General features: G+C 43.9%; 1 protein-coding gene across 3 annotated transcripts in view; it reads right to left on the reverse strand.

Moving 5' to 3' along the window:
- Positions 1 to 2,289: 2,289 nt before the first annotated feature.
- The window catches only part of DRC10 (dynein regulatory complex subunit 10), a 136,823-nt gene continuing 120,549 nt past the window's right edge, over positions 2,290 to 18,563 (reverse strand). For all 3 annotated transcript variants that reach the window (XM_086943250.1, XM_086943249.1, XM_086943248.1), the window contains one exon: positions 2,290 to 3,320. In XM_086943250.1, the coding sequence (XP_086799376.1) occupies positions 3,015 to 3,320 (306 nt within the window). In that variant the 3' untranslated portion in view covers positions 2,290 to 3,014. The remainder of the gene's footprint in view (positions 3,321 to 18,563) is intronic.

Below are 18,563 nucleotides of genomic sequence, written 5' to 3' on the forward strand. Positions count from 1 at the left end.
GAGGTGCAGAATAAGTTGCGGTTGTTGGAATACATCCCATCCAGGGTGTGCCCTTTTTCATGGGTTGGGACCTTCACCAATTGCTTGAGCTCTCCAGCCCCCATACTTTGCTCCAGTGCCGGGAACAGCCAGTAAAAGTTGGAGAGATCCACCAGGGCTGGGCACTAAATAAATGAAAGTTGCATTTGCAGGAGTCAACTTCTTGTCCAAATTGGGGTCATATTTTGTAGAATGGACCAAGCCCATGTGAGTGTCCCAGCGCAAGTTGCCAAGTCACAGGGAAGGGCATGTACTGTCTCCCTATCACACGGCAATCTGGTCCTCAAGCGATCCCCAACCCTGCAAATCCAGGGTCACTCGGGACATCTCCAATCACTACAAAATATAGTAATGAGCTGGATTTGGGAACAGGCAGGCAGGCAGGCTTTCACAGCAAAGCTACCTCTAACTGTGGTAGAGGGAACTGAGGCGTTCATAGAGGATTGTGCACTGGGCCCTCACCATGCCCGGATGGAGGCAGCAGGACCCTGCCCCTCGTCAGTTTTTTGGCAGGATATTGGTGGGGGTTGCAGTCCCCGCTGGGGAGGCCCCTCCCGCTCCTCCAAGCGCCAGTCGAGGAGGGAGGACACCTGCATCCTAGCTTAAGGCAGCACCGTTTCCCAGCAGGAGCTCGAGGGGCCCATGTCCAGGACAATGAATGGTCGCTTCCGCTCACCTGGCAGGCAATCCCGCCGTCTCCTTTTGCATTGCAGTATTCAACCCAGACCTGTCCGCAGCTACAGACCAGGCATCCCAGGCCACCTCTCCACTCTTAGCAACTGCTCAAATCGACTAATCTATGCCCTGGCCTAGTCTGCCATTTTGAGGTACAGGAAAGATACGGTCACAGTCTCTCCAGCTGCCGCCGTGGCGCCCCTCCAGGCAGCATTTGGCGGCAAGGTAATCTCGTGGGGCTCAGGGTGTTACCTCCCTAAAAAAATCGGGCAGGGCAGCATAGGTAATGGTAATGGAGGTGGATGACTGAGGGGTGCGGAGTACCCTCAGATTGCGACTCCCACCTTGACGCCACAAGCCACGCCCCAAGCCACGCTCCCATAAATTGCACATTTTAGCTCAACCACAGTAGTAAGCATAGCCTTGTTCTGAAATGCAACAAGGCAAGGATTGCAGGAAGTAGGAGAGTCAGCCTTCACTCAAGTTGTAACAGCCTTTAACAGACATTAGTAAATAAAACGAAGGCTACAGTAGGACAGGCAAGGGGACAGTGCTGGAGCAAAAAAGTGCAAACTACGGCAACAGAGCTGGTCTATCCAGAGAGCTGGTGTACACCACAAACAGGTTCCATCTACTTCAACTTTCGACATACTGTGAGATATATGCGTGGGATGCCAAACATCATTGGTATAAGTCACATATAACCACATAAGTGCACCCAATACCAACACCTATTTGTAGATTTGTATTCATACACAGCAATGATGCCAATTCAATCTATGACTTCAAAGAGTTCACAAATCTTTGCATACCAATGATAAACTGTAGGCATTGCTCCTACGTTTTTGAAAACTTTGAGGAATGGTAACATTTGTAAACTTCAGCCTCTGGGCATTTATGGGTGCTTGATGAATAAACGCCTTGCCAAAGTGACTTTTAAAGGATTATTGGAGGAAGGCCATCTTATTCACATGTCAAATCTTGCGCTTCTTGGGAGGCAAACGATGCATATGCTGTGTTTGCACACCTCGGACCTGTTCAATTTAAACGTTATCCCCATTCCAAAGTGCACAGAGGAGAACCTAGTGAAAACTGCGTCCAGTAAATACCGGACCCCATGCCAACGTTATTTTGAGATGCAGAGTGTACGCTAGGGACACTGCGCTAGTTGTGGGCTTGCGTGTGATTCTGGCTATTGTTGGTAACACAGTCAAAGAACATAGGCACCCAAACAGACAAATATCCTTATTTCTCAATTTTCCAGAATATTTACTTCCCTCAGACATCTACTTGCCCATTCCATGGCCAAACGCGTGCATTAGATCAGTATTACAAAACACTTAATTAGAAAAAAACAGTGCATTCCTCCGCTCTGACAGATAATGTGCAAAGCATTGTATACCATAGCACATCTCACCAAATGCCAAATGTACACCCCTTACACAAATCCCTTAGTCTGCCAGGAGACATTCCAGTAATATGCATTAATTCCACAGGTTGCAATAAGAAGTGCTTTTACACAATTGCAGTAATCCAGGCTTCTCCACATCATGGATTTACAACACCGTGAAAATATAGGTTTAAGCAATGAACGTTTATTTATCGCTAACTTATAGAAAAATACTACTTCTGCGAGTTTATTGTTTTAAACACAAGTTTTGGGTGAAGTGTCCTTAAGCCCAGGGTTTTTGGTGACATTTTATAGATAAGGGGTTATTGTGCAGTGGTTCCAATTCTATTAGTAATAAATGGCCAGTATCAATAAAGACAAGCGGGTGTTGTAGTAGATGAAGGCACAAGGGTGGGAGAAGTCTTTAACTATAGGCCAGGTTTACTGGACATTATATTTTTAGATTTTCAAATGGGGTTGATCTATTAGATGAAGGAATCTATTTTTGAGTAATGAAAAGGGGGAAGGGACTAGTTTAACAAAAGGACATAGAAAAGTGTATTGGAAGAGGGTGACGCGTGAAGGAATAACACATTGGGGCACACTAGTATATTTCATGGGGTGTCAGAGGAAAGGAGCGTTTGTCAACCTGTGGATCATGAGGCCATGTAGAAAGACAAGGTAAGGAGTCAGGATTTACAACATTTGGACTGAACGGATTCAGGTTATAAGACTTGAGGACATGTTGTGGTTTATTAGAGCGGGCAGAGTTTACCAGTGGATGGGGCAATGGGATTCAGATATAGGACATTGGGAGGGCATCTGCAATCTATAAACAACAGAGGACGATGTGTTCCAAACCATGATTTAGGAGACGGGCATTACCGTGGCTATGAGACTAATGTGGGGTCTATTTCTTGCCCTTCTTGCCCTTTCCCTTCTTTCCTTTGCCTTTTTTGCCTTTTTTGCCCTTTTTCTTCTTTTTGGGCTTCATGAGCCTCCTGACTAGGTAGCCCTTCCAGAGTGCTTGGATGAGTGTGGCAGCGCGGGTCAGTATTGCCAGTTCCCGCTCTTCTGCCTCTTTCTTCTCCTGCGCCAGTCGCCGCTCCTCCACAATCTGGAGATACTCCTCCTCAAGGATTGCCATCTTCTCTTTCAGCTCCTCGTGCTGTGTTAGCTCTTCCTCGTACACCACCTGTAGCTCCTCCAGCTCAGTCTGTGGGGAAAAGAATTCATGGGTTACTGCCCAACATTAGACTACCCTCTGGAGGCAGCGTCCACCACCTACTACCTGGGATGCTTGCGTTCCCACTCAGAGGCTTCAGTTACTGCATTTATAATGGAAAACAAACCAAGAATTCAGTGAAAAACACAGATCTCAAGGGATTTCTTACAGGCATGGTAGTGGAAGATTCGGGTAATTAATTTTACTTAAGATATCAATCATAACTTCTGATAATGTCGATGCTGCTCCGATTGTTATATGTGCTGTTTCATAAAACTTAATAAAAAGATGAATACAAAAAATCATAGCTTCTGATCTACATCGGTGTAAAACTAGATTTAAATCATGAATCAAGAAATAAAATCAAACATCAAGTCTTGTACAAGAAATGTTTAACACAAACTGCCGCAATGAACATGTAAACTTATCATCTGGGAGCAGGGGAATAAAGATTCAATAAATGTCTGGTTCTTTCAGAGTTGTCCCCTTATGTAGCGGGAGGAAGCAGATATAAATATTTTTCAAATCAAGTAATCTGTATGTATGTATCCGTTATACGAGTTTCTATTTAGCTACTGGCAGGAAGCATGGATACCACAATTAGGTTTGTAGCCAGCCAACATTCGTTTTACCCTTTAGTGCTTCGTGCCTGGGGCTCTCTCAAGAGAGTAACTGATTATCAAAAAATGGTTTAGAGATTATGAATTTGTATGCTTTTGATAAAATTGAAAAACGACATACTTTGATAATTGTGTATACATTGTTTTTCTTCTCTTCTCTTTCCTTTCCTTTCATTCACTATTGAATGGTTCAATTGCTTGTTTTCATCATCCACACCTCATCCTGTTCCAAAATGGGCGCTACTCTTTATTGCACACTAATGTAATTTACATTCTAGTATTCAAATGCACTGCCATTGTAAAAAGCACCACCAAGAACCGTCTTGTAAGGTCATGCAACCATTCAACAACTATTTGGTACACTGTTTCTTATCCAAAACACATCCCGGAGTTGTGTACCTGACAGACCAGGGATCTCTTCTATCACAAATTTAAGGTAATGGGACTATTTTAGTTAATGATATGATGACCTCATATTATATTTTTACTCCCAAATATGATTCTTAATGGTCTGATCTTTTTCGATAATCTAATATACTCAAAAGAGACCATCTAAAAGGGCCAATTACATTTTCATAGCACAATTATGGTTAGATATTTGTTGTACATGAATTGACATTTTAAATTCAATTCAATTTACTTTATGTGTGCGGTTAATAAAAACCATTACAAAAAACATATTCATGCAATAAAAATACCATGGTGCAATTTCTAGCATAGCTAGTAGAAATCAACATGACAAAGCATTCTGTCACTTCTTCAAGATTCACAGATTATACATTATAAAAGTACACAAAAACACTAACAATTCATAGATCTAAAGTAAAACGGTCTCAATAAATTAAAAACCTGCATATCAAGACGCAGGCTTCATATAAAAATGTTGATACCCTGAAAGTGAATAGTGTGTAAAGTGCTATCCAAATTGCTACAAGTTTCTACATCTTCTACACCTACAAATCATAGGTCTAAATTACAACTGATGTCAACCCGTTTAAAAAATGTGTATTAGATAAAAGCCTCATAAACGAAATGTCTATAGAGGGTGTAAAGTGCTATCAAAATTACGTCATCTCGGACCACAGTCACATGTGACTATTGCATACTTTCATGTCATATTTGAAGATAAAACCCAGCATTTGGCCCAGTCTTACTTTGAAGCAAATAAATAGCAATGCAATTGTTCCGAATATTAAGTGCATCACAGGGCCTCAGGTGTGGACCGATTCCTACTAATTCAGTAAGACTGTGCGTTGGGCATGATAAGCATCAAAACTATGTGGGACCTCATACCATCCGAATATGTTGACCTAGTTCCTGGCTAGCTCAGAGTGCCCCATCTGGACCTCTAAACCTTACAGGGTACCCGATGGTGTCTGCAAGCTCAGAACATGACAGCCCCAATAACCCCATTAAAAAAGTGGCAACAGATCTACCCTTTCGTTGTTAACTCATGCATGTCCAAAAAGAGACATAAGAAGTACACAAGTTGGTATTTCAACATTTTTTATTGAAGGAATTGGACTTGAGTAAAATATGTGTGCTGCGATGATTAACAGAAGAAAACACAGCATTGTAACCACCAGCATTACAAGAATGATGAACAATTCAACCAGTGTGCATTTGCTTTGATTATACGGCTAGAGATTATTGTACTCCTACCTATAGCTGCCTATCCTAAAACGCATAGGGGGTGCGGGTCTGCCATAATAACGTGTATTAGTCTAACTCCCTATTTACCTGTGTGCATGGGTCATCTGGTAGTCAGTCTTGGGTAGAGCAGACTGCTGTCCCTCTCGGGATAGTGACTGAATTAAGCTGTGCTAGAATTCAGTAAGGGGATAACCGCTACAAACCATCCAAATGCTCATCTGCCTAAACAAAGGCTTGGTGCAGTTTATATAATTGAATTGAACCCATTTGTACTGTGTGCCTGAGCTCTGGTCCGGCTGTCATGTTTATTCTACCCACCCAAGACTGTCACCATACAGACAACAAACAAGGACAGTGTGCGCAGTGTACCGGGTCCTTGAACAGAATATTCTTCTAAGGAATGGCAATGTGCCTACGAAGAAATGTAACTAAGCAACCCTTTCTGAGTACACTATCTCATACGGGTGCGCAAGCAAATGTGTGGCGAAAGTCATAGTTTAAAAAGATGTCAACTTTAAAAGTGAACATGTAAAACTGAAGTATTTGTGCCTGGTGCCTATGTAACCTCACGACACAAGTACGCTATAATTTTTAAGCAATCACTTCTAGGGTTCGGCACAATTACACAAGTCAGTAAAAGGTCCAATGAAGATGGGTCTTAAAGTGCCTGTATCGCATATTATTCACAGGGGACTGCTGTGCTTATTGCTCGAATGCGTGCATGAATTTCACAAATCCTCCTGTCAAAATTGGATGCTCTGCTTTAAGCCAGGCGATTAAAGGGGGTAAGCAGGAGCGTATTCCCAGAGGCTAAAATTGACTTTTTAAAAGTGCCTGCCTTTCTGTCGACAAAACTAGGCAAATGAAGACAATATGCACTACTATCTCATTGTAGAATTGGCAGAGTCTACATAGTGTGTTCATATTTTTCCTTCTCTTCGTGGGTATGCACCCCAAGGTTGGAAGCCCTCATAACCTATACTGATGAGTTTTTGTTTGACATGTTTTGCATACAAACATACATACATACATACATACACACATTTGTGATTGGTTGCGGTCCCAGTTTGACATGGCTGCTCAAGACCGACCTGGCATGCGTATGTGATGGCAATTTTTGTTTATCTGCTAACCATGATGTCTGATGCGCCACTTGAGAAATTATCCTTTTAAAACCTACTAAGGTAATGGGGGGGTTACTGTGAGCCCAGCTACCTGTAGTTTCTGTAAGAGCATAGGCTGCATATTGGCCATCAGGTTTATTTACTTCTAGCCACAGTTGGTTTTTCAATGAGTCAGCCCTTGGAGAGCATAGCTTGAAGCATGGTTTCAAAAAGGTGCCTTGTCTTTCTAGTGTTTGATTAAAAAGGCCAAACTCCAGACGACTTTGTGCTGGGGAGGCGTGGTTTGGGAGGTGAAAACTCCTTTTATCGGTACTCACTACAAGTTTATCCAGCAGGTTGGAACCGCTTCCAAGCATGACCAGTAATGCACAGCCTATAGTGGGCAGCAGTTTAGTGTGAATCACTATCATTAAGCGATCAAGAGAGGAACTGTTGAGATTTTCTGAAAGAAAGTAGCAGGATGGGTGCTTTTGACTTTAAGGCCTCTTCCTGGGGGAGGAAAGTTCCACGATTGTCCATGATCACACCCAGGTATTTGTAATCCACAGAAATATTAACGTGAAAGCCATCCAGATGCCTCTGACCTGGTTTCTTTCTCTTTCTACAGATTATCATTATCCATGTTTTCTCTGTGTTGATGGTAAGCATGTTGTGCTTCGTAGGTATTCAATTCATCACAGCTTTAAAGAGTCCAAGCCTGGTACAAAATCTGTATCCCTGATGTCGCAGACATGTGTAAAAATTCTTACACTCAATTTATAAAAGGCACTTAACCCACAGCAAGGACATTATCAGACTGGTTAGGAGCGGCAGTTAATGTGGATGCTCCTGTTAAAATCGCCAAGAATTACAGAAAAAGACTCCAAGCCCCTTGGTTTTCTTCATTGCTTAAGGAAATACAACGGAAATGTAGAAGGCAAGAAAATGTGTGGAGGAAGCACTACAGAGAAGAAGAAAAGGCTAAATGCTACTCAATTGCTGATCGGCTGCAAGACATGCGGTGGATTTCGCCGACCTTATCCTTGCACAGGACCTCAACCTTATTTTCTTGACTGAAACATGGCTAAATGCATCCTCTGCATCAATCTTGGCCATACTAGTCCCTCCTAGCTACGACATCATAAGATCTGACAGACCCAATTGGCTAGGTGGAGGCATTACCTGCATTCACCACAACAGCCTCTCTGTCTGGAATGAGAGTATCTATGCATGGATATTGCATGCAACAATAGACCACTGTGCAAATTAAATCATGGAAATCATTGTAACATATGCGGGCCAACACAGCACCAACATCTTCTTTAGAGACTTCAACCTCTACTGGAATGACCTGAAGGACCCCATAGTTAACAGTCTTAAATTCTTTTGTCTTGCTGACCTCAACCTGAAAATTCTGCGATAGCCTCACACACAACAATGGAGACACCTTAGATCTTATCATCGTGAAAGACAACTCCATACAACTGGAATCCATCCTCCCCTGTGACTGGTATGACCACTACAGCATCACATTCCTCATTTCAGTATCGGCAAAAACAAATACTGCTCAATTAATGAACCCCAAAATATGGAAAAGGAGCATACATAACATTAACCTTAATGAACTGATATCCCTCAGTAATAACATTCTTCCACCACCTGGTGACATGTCAGATGTCCAAGATCTCACAGACCACTACATGAGCTACATTTAAAACATTCTAGACACGATTGCACCCTTAGGTGAGCCTTTTAGGCGCATGAACAAACTTATTCCTTATATACTGGAACTCGTCTCTGTGAGCTATTCAGGACTCAGGATTAATGCTTGCCTATTATACTATTGTCCTTGATTTAAAGGTCTTATCATTGAGAGATACAACCCTCATCTGGGATCTGCCATATCTTGTGTTGTTTCTCGACTATTTAATATTGATATAATGTTCTCTGCTCATTAATATGTGTATATCGCTCTGATACCCGCAAGGGTTTTGTTCGAGCTATATAAACTCTTCAAAAAACAATCTACTTCAAGATTACAAGAACTTGATTGTTTTGGAAAAAACGAAAATTCTTTTCTGAAAAACATTACGCTGCAAAGAACTGAACTAAAGAACTTTTTTTAAACTGTTGAGATCCTATTTGGTACAGCCTTAAACTCTACTTCAGCTCCCTGCCAGCTGTTCTGCAATCAACTAACAGATTTCTTCAAAAGTAAGGTTGGGGACATTTTTGGTAAGTTGATTAGCAAGGACAGATCATCCAGAGCCTCCCTTTTGACCAGTTAAGCTCACTCTCCTCACAGAAGAAAGAGTGGTCAAATTAGTTGGCCAAAAAAATATCTGGTGCTCCTTCAGATCCCTGGCCATTCAAAATAATTCATGAGATTGTGGGAGTAATTTCACTTCCCCTTACTCAGTTATTTAACAACATTTTGGACACTGGTTCTTTTCCTTCAGATTGGAAAAGTGCCTTGATCCTCCCCCTGCTGAAAATGCCAATATTAGAGCCCAAAAAGATGAAGAATTACTGCTCTATTTTTCGATTGCCTCTACTAGCAAAAGAGCTGGAAAAATACATGAATTCCATCCTGTCAAAAGTTGTGGAGGAGAATGATGTTCTAGACTCAGACCAATTTGGTTTTAGGGCAAATAAGAGCACAGAGTCTGCTCTGGTTGTGGATGCTGACCAGGTGCGAAGTATAATGGACGGTGGTGGTCAGGCTGCTATGATCCTTTTAGATCTATTGGTAGCCTTCAACACCGTAAATCACGAGATTCTGATTGCGCACAAGGCAGAAATCGGAACTGGAGGCAGCTGCGGTCGGCATGGATCGCGGGCAGGGTGGGGACAGGCATGGGGTCGGGGGGGGGGGGCACAAGGTAAGCCCCAAGGGAGCACGGGAAAGCACAGGGGGATTCGCGATTGTAAAGGGAGCACATTTCAAAAAAAGAAGAACAATCACTCACCTTGGCTCCGCCGCGTCTCTGCTCCTGCTCTTACTTTAGGAACAGGAAGCAGGTAGCCACTCTCCCTCCCCTAAGGGAATCACAACGATATAATGCAGCACTGCGATTGGTCTAATCGATGTGACACAGCGCTCAGCCACGGGCTGGAGGGGTGGGCATGTTCATCATGCAGGCTGTAATTCAGCCTGCATGGAGAAGTGGGAACGTGTGCATGACTGGTTTGGGTGGCCCCAGAGGGCTGACCAAACAGTCATTGCGCACTTAGGAGTGGCCAAACTACTCCTCCCCTGCCCTGCTCCGTTAGCAGAGCAGCCCCACCCACCCACCTGCCCACAAAGGAAACATAAAATAATAATGATAATAACTGAACGTTATTTTCATTTTATGTTTTTGCTTCTAGCACTGCTTGAAAGCAGTAGGGCGACGCTCCTTCACCCTAGCGGAGGTGCCGCCACTGATTGGAAGCTCAGCCTTAAAACTGTTACATTCCACCTTTGACAAAAAAAAAACTGTTACATTCCTTTCTCCCTCAGAGAGAGCATTCAGTGACTCTGGCAGACTTGGTTTCTAAGCCTTTCACAATACCCTGTGGGGTTCTACAGAGCTCCTCATTGAGCTCTCCTTTATTTAATATCTATGTGGCCCATTGACAAAACTAATTTGATCCTTTGGCTTTTCTCCTGTAGCATACGCAGACGACACACAGCTTATTGTGCCCATTTCTACGAATATTGCAGAGACGGCCGAACGTTTCCATAGCTGCATTGGAGCCATTGTGAAATGGATGAATGTAAATATTCTCTTGCTCAACGCATCAAAAACTGAGGTTTTTTTTTTGGGGGGGGGTGGGGGGGGAAGAACTTACCACCCTGGAACCACTCTTGTTGGCCACAACCGCAAGGATCCCACCCTGTACCAGCAGTCACTGTTAAGAACCTGGGGCTAACTTTTGATTCCAGTCTGTCATTCAACACTCAGATAAACAATCTCACTTCCACCTGTTTCTTTCTACTGCAGAGTTAGGAGGATATTGTTGTACATATCTTTTGAACTACAAAAAACAGTAATAATAGCACTTAAGCTATTAAGATTGGACTATTGCAACGCCCTATATATAGGCATTCATCAGCACTCATTGAAAAACCTTCATTTCCTTCAAAATGCAGCAGCCAGACTGCTCAAAAAAGTTCCTACATTTCAGTCTATGTCAGGGACAATTAAAAAGCTCCATTGGCTGCCGGTGAAGAATAGAGTCAACTTCAAGAATCTCTGTCTAGCTCACAAAGTCCTATATGGAACTGCATCAGAATACCTAAAAATACATCTTAGCTGGAACAACCCCAGTGGGTCAATACGCTCGACCAATCCCAGGAATGTCAATGTTGGTAAAATCACAATTGATTGGGGGTGGGGGGCGGGAGAAGGAGTTTTACTCACACTACAGCCAATCTGTGGAACAATTTACCGAAACAAATAAGAGGCCAGTCCAACTTTCTAAGCTTTAGAAAACTTCTTAAAACCAGAATTTTCACGTACTCATTATGAAAGGTAAATAAAACAAGTTTCCACCCTTTTGCGGTGTGCACGTTCACTTCTCCTAGGGCTGCCGAGAGATCCACCAGAAATATGTTGAAAAGCAGGGTGGCCTTTAATGGCCTTTACAAAGCAGCCTTAAGCACACGTGCCATTTCCCTGCAAGCAGAGCAAAGCTTGGCTTAACCACGCATATGCCTTAACCATGAACATGTGTGGTAAGGCAGTCGATGTTCTAGCTGTCTGAGTGGATGGGCAGGGAGAGGAACCAGAAGGATCACTGCAGGAAGGACTGGGATGCGGCATGGTAAGGTTGGCTGGGACCAGGGGGACGTGGGGCAGGGTTTTAGAGGTGGGGACTGGTTTAGGACTCAGGGCAGGAGGAGGGACAGTTTTCAGGGCTGGGGGCAGTTTTTAGGGCTTAGGGCAGGGGTGCTGGGGTCAGGGTAGTTTTTTGGGGATGGGGTGAGTAGATTACAATGCGGGAGGGATTAATTTTAAGGCTCAGTATAGGGAGGCTGGGGGGATCTTTACCACATATGTATACCTTTACCAATCATGCCTTCACAACGAAGTATGTTGTAAATAGTACTAATTCCCAGGCCTTGCTCAGACTCAGAGCATTTGCAGCCAGATGTTCCATTATCAATGAGCAGCGCTCCTCAAAGTCCTTTGCTATGGCACCTTTCCAATGTAATCTCTTTAGGCTAGTAGTTGGTGATACAGAACCAGAGTGTAGACTTTTAGCCAGTAGCTGACTTGTTTTGCTTAGCTGCAAGTTTTGTGGATTATGATTGTTTTCTGAGCGAGCATCTAACTTGAAGGACTGTGAGTATTCAAACAACGAAAGGCTCATAAAGGTGTAATCTATAATAGAGCATGATTTCAGAGCAGTGTGATTTGGCACTGGAGGATGATCCTCTCTTACTTTTCCATTCACTGATCTGTGAGCGGCATGCAAGCATGCAACCAGTATCTTCTCTCCAATGGGATCACTTCTTTTTATCAGTGGTATCATCGGATGAGGGATATTCCAAAGTTCGTCTTGTATCAATAGATTTTTGTTTCTTTGGCTGTTGGCGAACAGATTTTAGTTAAAGTCACTGGTTAAAATTTTGTGTGCCCTAACGTGCTTTTGGCTTAGGTCAGTTATTATTGAATCAAGTCTTGGTATAATCTCACGTTTTATTTGGTGGAAGTGGGTGGAAGTATATATTCACCACTTGATATTTGATTTTTTCAACTTTTTTGCTACTGACGAGTCCAATAAATGTTATGTTAATTTGTATAGCGCACTACTCACCCCTTTGGGTGTACAGGAGCTTGTGCAGTTCTCTGCTGAAGTATTTTTACGAGAAATTATGATGTAGCAGGTTAATTATATAAACAAAACAATAATTGATAATTCTACTACTCTCCTGTGTTTATTCCTATGAGGATCCCAGGCCCACCCAGTTACTAGCATCAGGTAACACAAGTATACCATCAATCAAAGACAACAGTGAGGGATGTGTCCTGATACTCTGTTTTGCATACCATATTATTATTGTCAATAGTTTTTTGGGCTGCCATGTAACAATTTGATGTTTTTTATTTATTTTGGCTTGAATACTAAATCCAGCCGTGCCAATGCATACTGGCCAGTTAGTGCCAATGACTGAACGGTTCAAAGGGAGACATGCAGGAATTAAACTATTGCCCAACGACAACAGGAGGTGAGTGAGTAGGTTTGGCTACTTGAAGATATATTTGAGTGTGGGAGAGGCTTTATCTGCACTGGCACCACCACTATCCATTTGCTGCAGTAGCAATGCTATCCTTGATCCAAAAAGTGTATGTGTTATTTATTATTATCAATTCTGTTGCATCAGTTCTTTCAATCAAAATATAAACTGGTTAGTCATTGCAGAGTTACTATAACGAAATGGCCTAGCTATCGCAAAGGAATGTTTCAATTCTATTAAGGACGTGGAGGCGAGGATTATGCTTGTCTCTTCCTTATTTTATTGCTAAGCAGCCTTAACAAACATATAATAATAACAGACTACAAATCCGATGAGTCTGTGTACCGTCCAGAAAACAACCATAGAGGCAGTACCATATAAAGAACATCAAGTTCTTTGGGCGAAACACATCATCCTGCTTTTCTATCAATAGTCCTGTTTTTTATCACACCCTGTAAAACACCAAGAAATCAGCATCAGAAAATTAACAAACATGAGTACTATCTTAGAAACACCAGGTGACCCTGTAACAGTTATTAAAGAAACAGGTTAACTTATTATCAGCAATCATTATTTCACTAAAGCATAGTTAATATCGCTCATAGGCATTTCCCGGTAACCCTCTGGAAATATTATCACTTAGCCAACGTGTCGACTTCAGTACTTTGAGGGAGGGTAAGAACAAACTATTCCACTGGGGGGATAATCCTCGCCTCCGCGTCCTTAATAGTATTGAGACTTCCCTTCACAATAGCTAGTAAATGTTATACTCTGTGTCAGGACCAGAGGCTCAGATTATGCTAGTTCAAAGCTGATCGACAACCAGAGAAGCCATGCACAAAATAGGCTTGAAATGGAAAGCCTTAAAGGTGCAGTCTGAGGACCAATCTGCTGCTCTGAGGATGCCTGTAAGCACCCTCAAAGGCGAAGGCTTTCAAAGCCATGTCTCCCCCTGTGGAATGGGCTCCGAAGGCCGCTGTATCTATGTCTGCTTCCTGGAGCACTCATCTCACCCAACAGGCAATGATGGTGGTTGTCACTGCTTTGAAAGGCTTCTTGAGCGAGATTAAAAAATGTGACACCTGTGGAGGTCGATATTCCTCTGTCATCATTTTATATGCCAAGAGACAATATACTACACACAACGTTGGGTGACCCGGAAAGGCTGGATAATGAACCACCCTAGTGTTAAGACTTTGTTCGTCGAGCAACTGTGAACAACACACCTTCCTGTGTGAACACACTTGAGGTAATCTCCAGTGCCCAGACATCAGATACCTGTTTACACGAGATGAGGCATAGTAGCATCACTAGCTTACCCATCAGCTCCTTAAGGGGAAGGTAAGAGTTATCCTGCCAGGAGTGTAGACGATGTAGCACGGTATTAACATCCCCCCAAGGACGAATACCTTGGAAGAGGCGTAAAGGACAGACATAAGTCTCTCAACAATCTACTTACCAGTAGATGCTCCCATTCTGGGACCTCCTGAATGGGCATGTGGACTGCTGATATTACAGATCTACTTGTGTTAATCAAGCAGTAGGCCAAACCTGTGTCTACTAATTCCGACAAGTAGTTGACTACATGGACTACATCAGCCCCCACTGGATCCAAACCCCGTTGCACACACCAGTGTGAACACTTTCCCCAAGAAGACCTATATTGCTTGACTCTAGATTCTGCCCATGCTTTCCTGATAAGGGAGAAAGTCCTAGCCAAAATGCCAGGGACTTCCCAACATTCCCTGTAATCTTCCAACCCATGAGGTTGAGGTTGCCCTCCAACAAGAGGGTGCAAGTTGACCCGAGAGTCCACCGGCAGACAAGGAGTCTGAGGAAGTTGGATTGGAAAATCCATAGAAAGTTCCAGAAGAACTGAAATACCAGACTTGAGATTTCCAACGCGGCGTCGCCAATATCACTTCCACCTTTTGCTTTGTATCATGGAAAACGGGGGAAACGCATAACCCAGAACAGGTTCCAATCTTGCAGGAAGGCATCTGTTGCCTCCGGGCGCCAGCTGAAAAAACAGGAAATCTGGCACTTGAGGCGGGATGCAAATTGGTCCACCTGACATGGACCCCATCAAGTCATCAGGCTCTGAATGTTAATGTTAATGTTAGTATGTATTTGTTAAGCGCTCGTACGCCTGGGGGCTTCATGGCGCTATAGGGAGGAACGTAGCGCGTAGGTCACAGTAGAGAATAAGCAGCTCAGCAATGCGCCTGAGAGAAGAGCCAGGTTTTCAGGGAGTGTCTAAAACTGAGGATGTTGTCATTCAGTTTCAGATGAAGGGGGAGAGAGTTCCAGAAGCCAGCTGCAAGATGGTCAAAACAGCTGCCTCCGAGACGCTTCCTCTTGTAGGAGGGAACGGTCAGAAGGGATTTGTGAATGGACCGGAGATTGCGGGAAGGGATGTATCTCTTAAACATGTCTCTAATGAATAGAGGGCCAGAGTCGTGCAGAGATTTGGATAAAATGCACCCAGTTTTAAAAGCCACACGCTGCTCAACAGGCAGCCAGTGTAGCTGTTTCAAGCCAAGTCTAACAGACTGCCTCTTAGAGAGATTCAGGAGAAGTCTAGCTGCCTGATTCTGAACCAGCTGAAGGCGTTTTAGCTCTCCAGTTTGAAGCCCAAAATAAAGGCTGTTGGAAAAATCTAATCTGGACAAGACCAGGGAGATGACAATCTGTGTGAGGGCAGCCGGAGAGAAGAAGCAAGCGATTTTCTTAATTTTCTTCAGCTGGAAAAAGCTAGATGATACAACTGCTCCTACTTGTTTTTTTAGGGAGAGGTCCTCGCTGATATAGATTCCCAGGCTCTTAACCGAGGATGACTTGGATGGAGGGGCTCCCATGCTAGAAGGCCAAAAGCTGGGGTTCCAACTGAGTACACTCTGCCCAGGCAAGACCAGTTTGGTCTTGCCTGGGTTAAGTTTCAAATGATTGCAGTTCATCCAGCTCAAAATGTGGGACATGGTGTTTTGGAATTCTACCACAGAGTCCTTGGTGTTCAAAGGGAAAATGAGCTGCAAATCATCTGCATAGTTGAAGATGGTAACTTTGGCTTTTCTAAGGGAGTACAGAAGGGGACGTAAATACAAGATAGCCGGATCCAGCTTCCAGGCACTGTAGAATTGTAGGTGTCTGGATTGCCACACAGCCGTCCGATTAAGTGACCCTGCTAGCTATTTCACTGTGACCGATAACTTGTGTGTCAGGCAGTATTTAAAAAAATCCTTGGCCAAGTCCGCCAAGTGCTTGGACTGCGTGCTTCCTAGTCGATTGATATATCTCACCATCGAGATACTGTGCATCTTCAATAAGATGGTGCAGGAGACCTTGTTGGCCGCCAGGCTCTGAATCGCGAAGGATCCGGCCAGAAGCTCTAGGCAAATGATGGGTAGAGACACTTCGTGCTCGGACCAATGCCAGCCTGTAGTAACGTCTCCACAACGGGAGCCCCAAACTTGTCGACTGACATCTGATTCGGTCACCAGATCTGGGGCAAATCCAAAAATGGCCCTCCCATTCTAGGCCTGCATATGCTTGAGCCAGCAAAGAAGCTTTGTACGTGTGTCCTGTGAAAGGGATATTTACTGTGTGTACATGAGACCACCATGCAAGTGCTGTGTTTTCAGGTGTTGTAGAGCCCTGTAATGCAGCGGGCCCAGAAAGATCGTCTGTATTGAAGATGACAACAGACCAACGATCCGAACTAAGTGCCGTAGCAAGAACCTCTCCATCGCCCGGGTACGCCGCAGTTCCCTGTGAATCAGGTTCAACTTATGCTGGGGCAACCAGATGCATTGCTACACCGTGACGATCTCGACACCCAAGAAGGTTATTAGTTGAGCTGCACACAAACCGATTTCTGATCGTTCAGCATGAAACCCAGATATTGTAATACGGTTTCAGTCATTTAGAGCTGAGAGAGTAAGGTGAGCTCCATCTGATGCATCAGAAGGATGTCGTCCATGTACACTATGAGGCATACGCTTGGATGCCTATATGCATGCCCCATTGAAACAGTGGAAATTGTCTGTGGGGCGGAAAAATTGGTACCATAAGGTAGGCGTCTTTTTTTAGGTTGAGCCGAACCAACCAATCGTTAGATAATAACACATCCCATAGAAGGTGAATGCCTTTAATTTTTAAGTGGCGGTACACCACCTATTAGTTGAAGTCTCTGAGATTGATCACTGGCCGGAACCCCTTGTCCATCTTGTCGACAAGGAAGATATTGCTCAGGAGACCCTTGTGATGCAGGGTTGTTTGCATGCACGATTGTCTCTTTGCTTAGGAGGTCTGTGTGGTCTATCTCCAGTCCTCCTCAGATGAGGATTCCAGCCTGCCCCGGACAGCGAGTTCGATAATGCGACGACTCAAGGGTTATAGGGCCGAGGAGACCGCCCATTTCAGGACTGCATCAATCGCATCCACCATTTCCACGTGAATGGGGAGTAGTGACTGATCCTCCTCCACGGGTTCTCAAGAATCAAATTCGCCTGCTATGTTAAACAGGTGTGTAAAATTACCAAATTGAATCACAGGCACAGTAAGTTAGTTGGATGGGCCAACGTGTGTTTGCTGCTTATCAGCCTTGAATTAATCTCCCCCAAATTGCCTAGAAACCACAGGTATAGGATTAACTTAAGTTCCACGGTAGAACCACTGCACTGGAGCCACGAAACAATAGGATAAAGACCCCTACCTGACACTGTACACAACCTCCAACTCCCTTCAGGCAAACAATGAAATGACAGTCCGCTTTCGAAAGGAAATTGTCTTAAGCACAGCCCGACAGGAGAAGAGAAATGTCAGGAAAGAAGAGGGGAGGTCCCCCTCCTTCCTCCTACTCGCACGCACCATGCCTCTATCAATGCTCATGGCCCACCGCGGTCCGGCCAAGCAGACCGGAAAGAGTCGTAGGGGAAACCCCACGCCTAGACCACAGCGGCAGTGTGTCCCGAGCATGGTAACACCAGTCCATTGTGCCGCGCGTAACAACTAAAAAGAAAGCACCATAAATGATCGTCACCGCAGCCCCTGCCAACCAGCAAGAAACTTCCAGCCACATAGTCGGCAGCAGCTGACGAGGACGATCGCCAAATAGCAGGTTAGAACTGCATGCGCATCAATAGTAAAACAACTTCTAAATACCACAATATAAAGTTTCTCACAAAAGGGTTAAATAGGCCTAACCACTAGGGTTGTTGCCCTCGAATCTGGGGAACTGGGTTCGAGTATCGGCAATGACAGCTGAACATCCTGTAATTCTAGGCAAATCGCTTAATCTCCCTGTGCCTAAAAAAAATGAATGTGCTCTCATGTAATGCAACTGTTGCTATGTAAAGCGCTCTGATACCCGATTCGGGTCAAGTTCGCGCTATATAAAACTCTGTAAAAAAAAAAATGATCAAGGAAAAGCACTTATCTGGCTGCTGAGCAGCGAAGAAAAAGGAAGTATTGTTGTTTACATGGGACTGCCTCTATGGTTGTTTTCTGGGCTATACAAAGACTCATGGGATGTGCAGTCTTTTGTTATTACATGTTTGTTAAGGCTGCTGAGCCATAAAATAAGGAAAAGACAAGCATATTATGAACCTCTGGTCCCGACATAGAAAACAGG

The sequence above is a fragment of the Lissotriton vulgaris genome, chromosome 11 (genome assembly GCF_964263255.1).
Source record: "Lissotriton vulgaris chromosome 11, aLisVul1.2, whole genome shotgun sequence".
NCBI lineage: Eukaryota > Metazoa > Chordata > Amphibia > Caudata > Salamandridae > Lissotriton > Lissotriton vulgaris.